Source organism: Centrocercus urophasianus, unplaced genomic scaffold (assembly GCF_019232065.1).
Source record: "Centrocercus urophasianus isolate 14NV4802_14NV808 unplaced genomic scaffold, USGS_Curo_1.0 seq_22, whole genome shotgun sequence".
In the NCBI taxonomy this organism is placed as follows: domain Eukaryota; kingdom Metazoa; phylum Chordata; class Aves; order Galliformes; family Phasianidae; genus Centrocercus; species Centrocercus urophasianus.
Window position 1 is genome coordinate 8,378,408 of NW_024884778.1, and position 13,940 is coordinate 8,392,347.

At 47.6% G+C, this 13,940-nt stretch overlaps 1 protein-coding gene across 3 annotated transcripts in view; it reads right to left on the reverse strand.

The window, feature by feature from the left end:
* The window catches only part of MTMR14 (myotubularin related protein 14), a 29,869-nt gene that overhangs the window by 7,730 nt on the left and 8,199 nt on the right, over positions 1 to 13,940 (reverse strand). For all 3 annotated transcript variants that reach the window (XM_042823288.1, XM_042823290.1, XM_042823289.1), the window contains exons 8-17: positions 11,742 to 11,812; positions 11,548 to 11,622; positions 9,202 to 9,268; positions 8,099 to 8,184; positions 7,603 to 7,679; positions 7,465 to 7,501; positions 6,771 to 6,841; positions 6,115 to 6,164; positions 5,756 to 5,894; positions 3,100 to 3,276 (exon numbers count right to left, since the gene is read on the reverse strand). In XM_042823288.1, coding sequence (XP_042679222.1) covers positions 3,100 to 3,276; positions 5,756 to 5,894; positions 6,115 to 6,164; positions 6,771 to 6,841; positions 7,465 to 7,501; positions 7,603 to 7,679; positions 8,099 to 8,184; positions 9,202 to 9,268; positions 11,548 to 11,622; positions 11,742 to 11,812 — 850 coding nt within the window. The remainder of the gene's footprint in view (positions 1 to 3,099; positions 3,277 to 5,755; positions 5,895 to 6,114; positions 6,165 to 6,770; positions 6,842 to 7,464; positions 7,502 to 7,602; positions 7,680 to 8,098; positions 8,185 to 9,201; positions 9,269 to 11,547; positions 11,623 to 11,741; positions 11,813 to 13,940) is intronic.

A 13,940-nucleotide genomic window follows, 5' to 3' on the forward strand; every position in this document is an offset into this window, starting at 1 on the left:
CCACTGGGATAAGCTAGAAAGGCTGCCTAGTGAGAGCCTGCCTTTCAAATCTGCCTTTGTACTGCTTTGCCTAACGAGAATCACCCAGGGACATATGGGCACCCAGGACATCTGGATGAAAAGCAGGACTCAAAGGATGGGATGACAAGGAGGCTGCTGTCACACCCCAGCTAAGAGAGCGGCTTGGCTCCTACTGGCTCACCTGGCACGTGCAGCTCCTTCCTTTTGGACACTCCAGCTCCTTGCCCAGCAGCTTGCTCACATGCTGCTCATCTCTCGGCCAGCTCGCTTCCCCTTCTCATTCCCTGCTGAGCTCCCTGCCTGCCAGCACATGGACTGGGCTGTTTATGCAAACTGCCTGGAGGGTGCCTGCTGGCATTTTACAAGCAACCACTTTTCCTCTACTGCTGCTGCAGTGGTTAAGTGTTTTGTTGCTATGGCCACACAACCAGAGGATTAGGAAGTCAAGTACAGTGGTTTCTTCATCTTAAGAGGCTAGGGTGCTAACCTGCAGCAGTATTGCAGAGATAAAGGTATTTTTGGCATCGTGATTAGTCTTTGTGCTACAGCCTTTCCATCCCAGTCCTGGCATTGTTCAGGGAGCGAGAGAAGTTAACTCTTCCTTCCATCACAGACATACTCTTTCTCCCCACAAAAAAGGACTCTAGTTTTCCTTCAAGATGAAAAATGGTGGCTGAAGATACTGTGATAACCGTTACCTGCATAAAGTTCACTGGGCAAATTCAGACTGACACAGCCAAACTGAGCGAGATCTCTCTTTGGAGACAAACCCTACCATGCTCAGGCCACACAGATGTAAGGCACGTCATCATTCAACAAGGCAATGCACTGCTCGAGTCCTCAGCTAGCAAAGCTGCATCAATGTTATGTATCCTGAGGAGGCAGGCAGGGCAGAGACCAGAGTCGGGCTGATCTGGCAAGGGACTACGAGGCAAAGGAGCACAATGGTGCCAGAAGACTTGGCTTCAAAGAGAAGCTCAGTTCAGCCGTTGTCTTGACAATTCCACCCACTCTCAGCAGGGTCTCCAGGCTCATTTCCTCTAGCCTGCATGGAGAGGAGTAGAGGAAGCCCAGGTGACACCAGAGATGAAAGCATACAAATGTACACCATCTCCAGCCAGCATGAGGCCAGCAGGTTACCACCTTTGCATCAGCTGACTTCACCATTTTGTCCTCACAATGGATTCTTCTGTTCTCTTGGTTTCAGATTGTGTAAGGAGGATCCCTCTTATCCTCTATATTTCACCCTATGCACATTTTTCCCCAGCTCAGCCCTTCACGCTGCCTTGTTCACAAAAGTCAACAGGGACCATGGATGGGCTGATACACCTTTGCTGTGTTGAAAGGTTATAAAAACTTTATGTTGCAACAGAAACTAGTACAAAGGTCATAAAGGAATGCTTAGAGCAGAATCCAGAACACATTTACCTCTTATAACGGGAATACTGCAACTTCTCCTCAGAGTTATTCACTGGGAGAGTGAAAAGTCATCCCCAGAGACTGTGGCCTGGGAAGTAACAAGCTTCTGCACTATGCTTGCCTACTGCCTCAAGCCCTGGGGATGCCAATTCTAAACACCTGACAGCCACAGGCACTGAACATCCAAAAGCTTATAAACTCCTCAACCAGACACATCCAGAGGAAAGCTAATTACTGGCTTTACTAGCTCTGAGCCCCAGGAACACAAACCCCAGGGATTGCGATCAGCCCCTTCCTGTGGTGCTGTTCTGCCTACTCTGTTTCCCTCCTTCGCTCCCACAGAGCAGAGGCCAACTGAAGCATTATAAACAGCTTCCAAAGCACTGCTGCAAGCTCACTACCAGGCAGTTTATGCAGCCCAGTACTGAGCAGCCACCTCTGTCTTGGGAATGGCATGAGACTGCACGCAGCAGCAGAGGCATTGCTGTTATGAGCAAGAGCAGACCGCAAGACAAGCTGCTTTCTCTCCAGTATTATGCTTTCTTCTTGGAAGACTTGTTTCATCTGACAGAGAATGCAGAGGTGGGCTCCAGCAACAACTGAAAAACATCCTATTGATCTCTTTCCCTGGGGAGAACAGTTAGCGTCATGTATGATAACTGTCAGTGATTTTGCTCTGGAATCAAGAACCTTGGTAAACAGTCATGTAAATTTTCAGTGCTCTACTTGTTTGTCACTATTTTCCACGTGATGAGAATGTACTAAAATGTGGCTGCTGGCTATTATGAAGGGAATTCACTAGAAAAAGACTCTTCAGAAAACCTGCAGAGACAACACAAGCGTTTGATGCTGTTAACAGCAACCTCTTATCTAAGAGCCTCTTTATCCCGTCGGCCTAAATGCGTGGTGTTTGCTCCACAGGCTCTGTTCTTTCTTCCCTAGCTTAGCTCACCACTCTACCTTGCCCTACTGCAGCAGCAGACTTCAGAAGGGTGCCAGATATCCTTTGTTATGGCATGAGATTAGACCCAGAATCACAGAATTGTGGTTTTTGGAAGGGATCTCTAGAGATCAGCTATCCCAACCCCTTCCCAGGTCCAGTCCCCATCTCCCAGCTGCACCACAGAACACGGCCTTTCAGGAGACCCTCAGGGCTGTCCCAGCACTCACAGCTTGCCTCCCTGCTCACCACCAGCAGCCAGAGTTTTTCACCCTGCAGTATCAGAAACATCGCTGAATGGAAAAGGGGCCTGGATAGCTGCAGAGTAAAGTCTGCTTGGCTTGAAATGTTTCCTTCCCCCAAAACGCCACCACTGCATATCCCTGTAAATGCATTTGACAGAAGGAGTGCTATGAGAGCATGCAGAATGCAGAGAAGCCAGACCTTGTGGAATTGAGGCAGGTGTAAGGACAGGCAGAACAAATACCCAGTTGTTATTGGCACAGTTCCTCACTCCTCTAGATGGGCTGAGGCAGGGCTTGGTATTAGGTGGCAAGCATTTCCCACAAGTTCAAGCTCACCAAGAACAGGCCTCCTGAAGCCTGTTTGTATATACAAACCCACCTGCTCCATGGTTCTCAGAACTGTACGCAGGCAGTCGAGCACTCTTTACCCAGCTTTTGTTTTGCTGAGAAATGCTCTGCTTCATCCCATCTCACCTGGATCTGGGCACCTCCAGTGGGCTGCTTCCAATCCTCAGAAAGTTATCAGAATGGGTTGATGAGGAGGAGCTGGAGGACTTGACTTCAACCATCCCTGCAGAAGGCAGCCTGTCTTCAGACTGCTGTGCCCTGCTCCAGAGCACGGCCTGAGGTGATGATGCACTGCTCTTCCTCCTGCAGGACAGAAGATCTGGTTGAGAAAGCTGGCTTTCTCACATTTTTCAAGTAGGAATCCTTTCCATAACAGGCCACATTTCAACCGGCAGCTACAAACCCATGTTTCCCCCGAACCTGCCCTCCTCTCAAGGAGTCACAGGTTGCACAGTGACAGGGGTACAGTGAGCTCAACCCCTTCTAACCTGTTCTTTTACAGATCACCATCCACGTGACCTGCAAATCAGAGACAGGAGAATACATCAGCCCACACACATACTGCGAGCACTTTGTTTAGTCTAGCTGTAAAAACACCTCAGACAAGGGGCCTCCCAGCAGGGAAAGACCATTTCATTCTGTTCTAAACTCTACAAAGTGTACCAGCCGAGGAGCCCAGACAGGTGGGTGTTGTTGCCTACTGATGAGGGTTGCAGGGACGCTACACCAGTGTTATTTTCCTGTCCAGATGCAGGTACATTTCAGTTTTCTCCCTCTTGGTGAGAACAGCCCACAGTTTTGTTTTCTCTTCCAGCCAACGCATTTGCTCTTGTGCACAATTTGCTGTCCACTGCTGCATCAGATCTTAGCTCACATTACTGTCCAGCTACATGCTAAACAAACACACGTATCTGAAACTAATTCACATCACTGCTGCTCCACATTCAGGAGGTTCTCTTTTTTACATTAGTTTTTTTTTTTCCTGGAGAAGTCCCAAGAACGTTTCCCCTTTCAACAGCACAGTGAAATGGGCGAAGATATTGCTATGTACACAAGTAAATAGGAAAAAACCAAGGCAAATTAACACAAAGAGAAGATACAGTTCTTCCTGAAAAGGGCCCCTGAGCTTTCACTGAGATCAAGAACTGTCAGCAAGTGCAGCTAAAGACAGGCTCATCATACAGTGGGAAGCATGATATCCTCCCTTCACTTCTTGAAGTGTGTCCACCCTCAAATATCACACCACAGACTCTCTCAAGCATTATTCATCTCACGTTATCATAGCTGCCAACATCTCCAAGCACAGCCAGCAGTCAGGTTTGTAAAGCTAAAAAACAAATGCCTCCCTGTGCAAGCAGGCCTTGAGCCCACTTTTTTCAGTACAAAGATGTACATCCCTCTTAGCCATGCACAGCCCAACTCCCTACCAATGACAATGTTTGTGTAAGTTCTGCTTGCTCTCCAGATTACCCAGCCCCAACAGGCTGCAGCAAGACATTCACGCCTAGCTCCCTCACTACCACTTGTGCAGGGCTCACAATGCATCACAAAATCAAGCCCTGATACATACAAGTAAGATGGGATGTCCTGCAGTGTGCTCTAGCCACTGCCACATCTTTTCAAGATCACACATATGCTTTGGGCTGCATGATCCAGTCCATGTGTCCTGAGTATCCCACAGCATAGTTCAGAGCAATGTAAACTTCTAGTTTCTTACTCTGTAGACATGCAAATGGAAAACTCTTCTCTACTTGCTGCAGAATTTTTGCTGTGGATAGGTAGGCTCTTTGTGTTAAAGACAACTCTGTAATTAAAAATTGGCAAATATGGTTTGGGGGGAAGGAGGGCAATATTGCTGTCCTGTGATTCTGCAGGAAGATTTTCTCTTCCCTGCTTCAGCGTTTTATAAGTTGACTCACAAAGTGCCTTAGAAAGGCTGCTGCCACTAGCATGGCTGTAGGCTCAGTCCCAGAGGATTTCCAGCTGCCTCCAGCACAACCCAGATTTAATTTAAAATAATTGCAATATAAAATAGCATCTTCATATGTGCTGAGGGAGAGGAGAGAAAAATTAAACTGAGAGGGGCAACTTTACAGAAAGGTTCTGAAATCCCCAAACAGCACCAGGAACTCCACAAGCACAACACCCGTGCCAGAGCAGCCATCAGACACTTTCCCCGGTCCCTGCTTCCAGACAGTCACTGGGATACTCAGCAGACTCCTGCAGGACCCTCTACCAGCAGGGAACACCCATCATTTCATAGCCTCTCCCAGAAGTATCCTGAAGAAGCAACCTGTTTCCATCTCACACACTTTGTAGGTTGAGGGACTTAAGTTTTGAGGGGATTCTTGGCCACATAGTCCACCTACCACTAACTGCACCATCTCCCGTATGAACTCTTTTATCAACAGATTAAATTTCATTTTAGGACAAGGAAGCTTTCTGTCTCTCTGCTGATCCCTGGGGAGGCTGTTGCCAAATGTCATATTTTCATGTAGTTCAGAATGATCTTTTAGAAGTGATGAAATGCTTTCTGGACAATGTTGAACAGCAAAGCTATTGAAAATGAACAAAAGCTGCTGTATCTCACTGGGGACACCCTGACATGGGTGTGGGGTGTTCTCCAAGTGGCAAAGCCTCTGATTACTGAATTCCTCTTCCCATTGTAGGGTATCTGCCACAGAGAGCAGACCTGGATAGTGAGGGATTTCAGAGCATTTTTCTACAGTGCTCAGTGCCTGATCTTTTTGTTCTGCATCCCACTGAGTGGTTATTTCCTCACCATGTTGCTTGGGCCTGTGCTCCCGCTGGCATCAGCTCCACTGCTTCATATGTGAAGCTCCCTGCTGCTCCAGGGGAGCTTTCCATCCCCAGGGAGAAGTCGCTGCTCAGACTCGTGGTGCTTCCTCGGTCTCTCTGCTCTAGGAAAAAGCAAACAGAACTACCTGAAAACCAGCCTGGTGTCACTTACTCCCCCTCCCCTAAAGCAATACTCTTTCTGTTTGCCCTGAGGGCCTAATGCTAGCAAGGCCCAAGGGAAGCATACCCATCTGTAGTCACCCTGTTGCTGGCAACCCAAGCCCCCAAGTGATCAACCATTACCAGCACCACAGGGCACTGATGCTCAGCAGAAGCACTCACTGAGCATGCAGATCTCTTCCAAGGTGAAGCCAGGTGGCAAACTCTTCCTTCTGGGGAAAAAAAAGTCAGGGTTACTTCAGCCATGTTCCAGTGTTGTGTGGAGGCTGGCAATAGCCACAGCCCATCTCTGCTGCACACAGCAGTGGGAAGGACATCAGCTGCACAGGGGCAAAGGAGAGGGGCTGGGGCTGGTGTGCAGCACTTCCTAACAGTCCCAGCCCACACACCCTGTGCTTTGACAGGCTGGCAACAGGCTGCAGGCAGTCACGTGCTAATTCAGAGCCAGCAGACTTCTGCAGGGCACAGCTTGCTTCTTCTTGCCTCTCCTGAACTAGGAAGAGGTTAATGCTTAGCAGCCTCTTAAAAACCAGCCACCCCACTCCCCCCAGCAGTGCTGGACAGTGTGCACATCTTTTGGTCCATCCGTGCTACAGCAGCCACATAGTCATTAAGTAGAAGCACATTTCAGCATGGGCAGTTTTTCAGAGCACAACGTGGCACCTCACAAGCCTCGGCCCCATTTTGCAGCCTTCAGAGTGCTGAATAAATTAAGGAAAACTGGGCCAGGACACCAGGGCTTCCATCTCCCCAAAGGAACAGCATTAACGAGCTCCTTGGCTCTGCAGCCCGTGCAGCATCAAGCACAGGCTCCTTACCTCTGTGACTTCACACCAGAGAACTCCTCAGAGGTGATGTGCTTCAGAAAATTGAAGCAGAAAAAGAAAATCTAAGCAAAGAGAGAGAGAAGAGCAGTTCAGAAATGAGCCTAGGCTCCATGCAGCCTCTTATCTTGGTGAGGAGATGCTGGCAGGAGGGAGATAGCAAGGAATCTGGAGCTACCAAACTGCAAAGGGCTGCCAACATTCCATCCTGGCCTTCTCGTACACCTGTGCAACTTCAGATACATATCCTAGAACCAGCACAAGCAACTCCATGCATCTGTGATAGCACATCTGCCATGAGCAACACCCAGGCAGGAGGGCAGGTATTCAGGACTAACACACAAGACTACAAACTTCCAGGACTCCCTTCCAGTCTTAGGACTCCCTTCTTGCTGCTGAGCAAGTCCTGGCACTCCTTTACCAGGAGCCTAAACACCAATAGCTGAAGTGTGGAACCAGGAGGACTGACACCAACCAACCAAACTGTGGTCCTAAAGACACATTCTCACAGCTTACGCATCAAGAAGTACAGGCAAGGCTCTGACCTCGCATCTCCAGCACCTCAAAAGTCCTTTTGAAGCCCAATCAAACTACTGATGTTATCAAGAAGCAGGCAACGAACACTGCTATCATAAACAAGTACCCTCAGAACAGAAAGTTCAGGTACTGTTCCAGATCAGACACTCACCTCTTCTCCCTTATTGAGTCGATCGACTAACATGTGCCTGGAGGGAGAACAAAGATGAGAGGTCACTCACACACCCAGAAACCAGGATTAGCAGAGGAGCACAAGTTTGCTTGTGGATGTCATCCTTAGTGTGCCTACCCAAAGAGAAACCAGTCATAGGCCACCGTCAGGTAGAGAATCTCAGATGGCTCCAGGGACACGTGGATCAGTCCATCCTGTGAAGCAAATGAGAGGCAGTCTTCAAGCAGCAATCCTGCAGACTGGGATTTGAGTGTGTGTGATCTACAGAAAACTCTTGTGGCAAAACAAGAAGCCCAGCCTGCTCTGCTCTTCCTGCAGAACGAGACAGACACCCTCCTGGTTACTGCACACAGGGTTCCAAACCCTGACAATCTTGGCAGTCTTCAGGACAAAGAATCCCCTGAGCAAAGCTGCAAATACCTTGTTCTACCTGCCTGTGATAGTGAGTCTGATGGCAGGACTGTGTGTGGGACTCCACATCAAAGCCAGTCCACACACTCTCTGAAGCCAAGATAACTAAAAGGAACCTTAACTGCTCTCACCAGTTTTTTCTGTGTGACACTGCCACTCACCCTCCAAATAATCAGGCCTACAAGATCAGCTGGGTACTCACAGCCCATAAGGAGAGGCGCAGTAAGGAGATGAAGAGAGGAGTTCGATCCCAGCCGGATATACAATGCACCAGGAGCCCGCTGTCATCTGGTCCAGGTGGGAGCAGAAAGGAGAGGAAACAAATGGATGTTATAACAAGAGTAATTACTTTTCTTTCTGGCAGATCTGTAGTGACAAGCTACTCTCCGTCCCCACAACCTGAGCCCAAAAACAGAGCTAAGTCACCAAGTCAGAACATTTTGTCTTGAACAGGGCAGCCAACAAACCTACACAGAGCTTCCTGGGTTGTCAGCAACCTTGGCTGATGGATTGTCTTGTTTCTGACAGCTGCTCAGGACATGAAGTCACTAGGTATGAACATCATTTTGCTGCCCAGAGCATATACTCACCCAATTACAAACCACTATCACAATCTATCCCCATATCAGAGATACTGCTCCAACTGAGCACTCACTCTCAGTCTTATCGGCCTTTTTGACTGATACAAACTGAGCAGAGGCAAACACTGGGCACCACTCCACTGCTCTCCAGAGAGAAAGTCCCAGCAGTGTGTCCCAATCTGCAGGAGAGTCTGCATTGGGCTGGGCAGGCAGAACAGCCATGGCTCTATCTGACCAACAGTGCTGACTTTATAAAGTCACTGTATGTCCACAGGGAATGGGACAGCAACTTATGGCAATACGCCCCCTTCAAAAGGCTGGGGTGACTGCAGTGACAAAAGATGAAAGGAACTCCAGAATAGCTGCCTCATGAGACTTCAGACTGGGGAGATAAAACACAGGTGGTCCAAAAAATAACAACTGAGAAGTGACAAGGAAAGGAGCAGCCATTTCTCTATTCAGCTTTAAATCAGTAAAAACTTTAGTTTTGAGACATCCTTCCTGCTCTGTGGAATCTTCAAGAGATCAGCAAACATCTCTTTAAGAAGAAAGCTGGAGTGCTGAGGTGTGAGGACCACCACCCTCTTTTGAAGAGAGAGAAGTGAAGCTTTCCACGAAGGGACTCTTTGGTACTGGGAACTGACTCACAACTGCACTATCAGCTGATCTTCTGGAGAAAGCAACTGCTCCAGCTGGACTGCTGGGAGAAAGGAGTTTGCCTTACCATCACTATTGATGATAGAGATCAGCAGCTTCAGGTAGTTCTGCGTCTGTTGTACAAGGTCCCAGCTCTGTGCAGGAAAAGAAATGTTGAAGATAAGCAGGAGGTTGTTCTGTGGTTTAGAGCTTGCCATACTCCTTGTTTGTCTACCAGAGAAATAACTCCATTTGCTGGAGTGACGAGTTTCCCCTTGGTCCTCTAACCACTCCCACCCAACCTCTGTAAAAGGTGCTCTGGTCTGGCAGGAATATAAAAAAACTAAAACAATTAAAAGCTATCATTACTATCTGTGTGACTGGCACACAGCCTGTTTGCCTGCAGCCCCAAAGCTCCAAGCAGACCGTGCTCAGACTGAAGCGAGCCGGTAAACACCCACGGAGTGCTGACCCAGTTCTGCCCCCACACGTGTGCACTTAACAAAATGCTTTGGCAGCCATGTTACAGCTGTGTGTGCAATGCAGGGAGAAAGACAGGGTGAGCAGAACAAGATCAGCAGCCCAGCCCCACAACCTGAGCACTTCATCCCGAATTCTCTGACTGACTGCTGCAGGCTGCTCCAGGCAGGCACTGGGCTTCTGCAGAAACATCCAAGTGGCAGCAACATCACAGAGGGGCTCTGAACTCAAAGACCTCCAGCACTACAAGAAAAAAAGGTGGAGCACATAAGAAGATGCTCAAGCATGCCACCTGCAAGCACTGCTGTGAGAAGACGCAGGGAATTTTAGCAGTCTGATCAAAGCCAGAACTCAGTCAAGGAAAATGGGATGGCATGAGCAAGAAAAAGACAAGGAGAGGGACAAATGTTTCATTAGGACAGTGTTACTGGGGTAAGAGATGTCGACCCCCAGCAACAGAACACCTTGCTGTGTGCACGCATGTTGTGCAACCACACCTGTAACTTCTGCTAGGAAGAACATACTACCCTGCTCCACATCCTATGCAACAAGAACAGTAGGGAAATGGGACACACACGAAACCCAGAGCAGAAAACACATCCTTCTAAGGTCTTATCTGCCCAATTGGACCCAACCCTGTGCTTTTGCCTGAAGGAATCGCTCCTTTATCTCTTTTATCCCTCTACACTGCAAGCCAGAAACTTGCTTTCATCTACTCCATACACAACCTGAAGCTTGTGCTCAGCAGCAGCACTGCCCAACAAACACCTAGTCTGGGGATCGCAGTTCATCACACCTTGAGCACCCTGTTCTGACAGAAATCTTCACAAATAACATTCAAGACTGCTCTTCCTCATTTGTATGACTGATTTCAGACTTGAGATTTTGCATCTTGCACAGCTTTTCTTCCCTAGATTGAAGGTTGCTTTAGAATGTGTATTTTCTTCCTGTAAATGTACTTACACACTAATCAAGTCAATCCCCATCACCCCTGTGATTAGCTGAACAGACCAAGAACTTTAGCCTTAAGTGAAGCACCTCCAATCCTCCAGATCATTTCATTTCTGCATCTGTTTCTTACGCCCTCTTCAATTATTAATATCCTTTCTAAAATACTGGCTGCTCAGTATTTTATTGAACAACTTTCTAGTCATAAACAAGCTGAGGTCCCATTAGTTCTGCTTCAACACTGCAAGCTACTTCTCTGTGATTCTGCTTATGCTGGCACTCAGGAATTATTTTCATGCTGACAAACAGTGCCCCAGCACTTGGAGTTCTGCTGATCCTGTGGTGCTTCCAGCTGCAGAGCAGCACACGGCCTGTTGTCTCAAAAGCTGGGGGACTGGCAGGCCCACTGCTGTGTGAAATGGCACGCACCGATCGATACAAGGTGATGTTCCCTTGTGGGAACCAGGACAAACATAGAAGAGTTAATTGCCAGCAGTGATGCTGTGGCAGCAATAAGTGATGGAGACACACTGTGCTCAGTTACGATTCTCTCCTTTGCTGTAGTAGGACAAACACACAGCATATTCACTAAGAAGGTGCCTAGTTACTGTGGCTACTACTCACATAAGGGAAAGTTGACCTTTCTTCTCCATAGCCAAGAAAGCCTGCCTATTGCAGGCATGTGCTAAGACTGCTAAGAAGCAATACTGCTTTTAATTTCCTGGCACATTCCTTGCCTTATCTCCCTAATGGACTGCTAGCTTACACAAGCTACAGAAACAGATTTGATGTTAGTGTTAACTGCCTTGGGACGTGCCAAGCCACAGAGCTTTTGGGGAGAGGATTTCCACTGCTATTCTGAACAATCAAGTCTGCAGCCTCACTCCCACTGGGATGATATGGAATAAACCAGATTACTGAGACGGCAACAAGACAGACTTCAGATCTTTAATGATCCTTCCTGATTAAATCTCTGACCTCCCACAGAGATGCCTACTTTCCTCACCTGGTACTCACTCCAGTCAATACTGAGAGATTGGGTCACAGACGCTGGGATACTTAATGGAGCATCTACATAATCCTAGAACAAATAAACAATTAGAGAGAAAAAAAAACACAACAGGATTTGAAAAAAAAAAAAAAAAAAAGAACAACCAAGGCTTAAGAGGTCAGTAAAGCCCACAGCTCTCCATTTTGTACCTGTTTCCAGTTAAATATGAGACCTTCAGCTGTATAATCCCGGTCTTTGTACTCCTTAAAAAATTCACAACCTGCAAGACAAGAGATAACGAGCAACCGTTCAGCTAACTGATATCTGGGCCCTGTGGGACTGGAAGTGCTGGCAGCCCTGGGCTCCAAAGCACCAAACCAATCAAAAGTGTTGCCTGTGGGAAGTGAAGAGCAGTAATCAGTACAGTGTGCAGCATGGCCTGCCAGCAGCAACAGCTCAGAGCACTCAGCAGTAAGCACACTCACACAGCAAAGAGCAAACTCCAAAGGCACAGCAATGTGGAGTCTGAGGGACTGGTTCATTGTTTCTCAAACAACAGGTTTCATCCAGGACCCACGCTTCCCAGGGCCACTGACTCTTGTGAAGATCTGAGGCATCAGCCCGGCACCCCAGGTGAGAAACAATCAACAAAAGATGTGCTGGCAGGGCCTGGGGAAAGCCAAGCTTCACACAACATCTGCTGCAGGTAACAAGAAAGGGCTCTGTCAGAGGAAGCCGTGGCTTCTGTCACATTTAAGCCTCCCCTTTCAAACACCAGAATTGCTGTATATGAAGGAAGCATAGCTACACAACAACTTCCAAGCCCTCTCCTCCTGAAGTTTCTGCCCTCTGTCTCCTGTTTTTCTCAAACAACTATTTGAAGTCGCTGCTGCAAACTGCAGTCACTTAGTCACAGCTGAGCAACACTATTAGCACTGCGGATGCCTGCAGGCTACACAGAACTCCTCTCCTGAGATACTGTGTATGCAATGGAAGCTTCACAGTTCCCACATCACCAAGACAGCCCTGTGCATGCACAAGCAACAATTCCTAGTCTGCAAGTCATATGTAACTTCAGTGGTGAAAAGCAGGTATGTGGAAGGACAAGACTAGTTTTAGAGACCACACAGCCAGTCAAACTGTCAGTTGAGATTTAACTCCAATTAAACACAGGCTTAAAGCAAAGAACGAGGGATTATAGCAGTAAGCGTTGGCACCCACAAGTGCCAACTACCAGTCAGATGGAAAGGAGGGCTTTTGCACTGGAGAGCACATAAGCTTCCACAGATACCCTGTTTTAACCTAAATCTTTCACCCTAGCTTACGTTTGCATACTTGTTTATTCATCTATGATAAGAGAATCTCACAATCTCAGAGATAATCTTTTCCAATGCAAACCTGGAAACATTAGCAAGAACATACCACCGTGTGATACCACTGCATTTTGCCAGGTACCAGAGGGGTTCCTGATCTGTAGACGTGTGTGACTCAGATTTAACAGAATGACAGTATTCTCCCCTGGAAAAGCACTGCTAAAATCAGGCAACACCAGCAGGGAGTTTCCAGTTTGATAAGGTTTATCTCTAGTGCAGCACTGAAGAGCCACTAAGGGACAGCGGCTGTCCCAGAAGAGTGCACTAAGCAGATCCCCACACAGTAAAAATTCCACAGCTTATTTTTATGGAATTACTGTCTCCTCATTCCTTACAAATGCAAAGAATCAGTGCTCACTGTCTCTCCTGTGATCTGCATTTAGCAAGACAAATGGCAGTGATACACACCTATGGCATGTGCTACAGAAATCAGAAATACTCATTTCTGTACACCTCTGCCATCTGTAAGGAAGCTTCAACAGAAATCTTAAGGCAGCTTCTCCAGTTGTCACTAATTTCTATATTAAAAAAATACACCTCTTTCCATGTACTCCACCTCCTGGGTGCTGAAGAGCAACAACAAGTCATATAGGAAAGGTGTGGGTTTGGATCATGCATAACCACTTTCCTTTTTTCACCCCCCTTCTCCTCTGTGCGCGAGGAAGAAAAATTCTATCTCACAGACAGACTTCAAACACAGCAACCTCATATCCAATCACATTACTGAGCCTGGGAGCAGCAGCCAGCCAGCAGTATTCAGCTCATCTTTAAGAGTGCAGCAAGTGACCCAGCAGTGGTTGCTAGGCACAGGGACTGATCTAGCCAGGGAGATGGACTGGAGTGGTTCACATCCCAATCACAGACTACAGGCTCAGGTTAACTGCTATGCCTAGCATTGAGAACATACTACAGAGGCTCTCTGGAAGCACTAAAGCTAGGAAAAATTCCTAAGAATTGTTGTTTTTATATATAGCTTGCTTTGTGCCATGTTTTGCATCACGTAGCAGGCTGGAATCAAAGGCCATCTTAACCTCA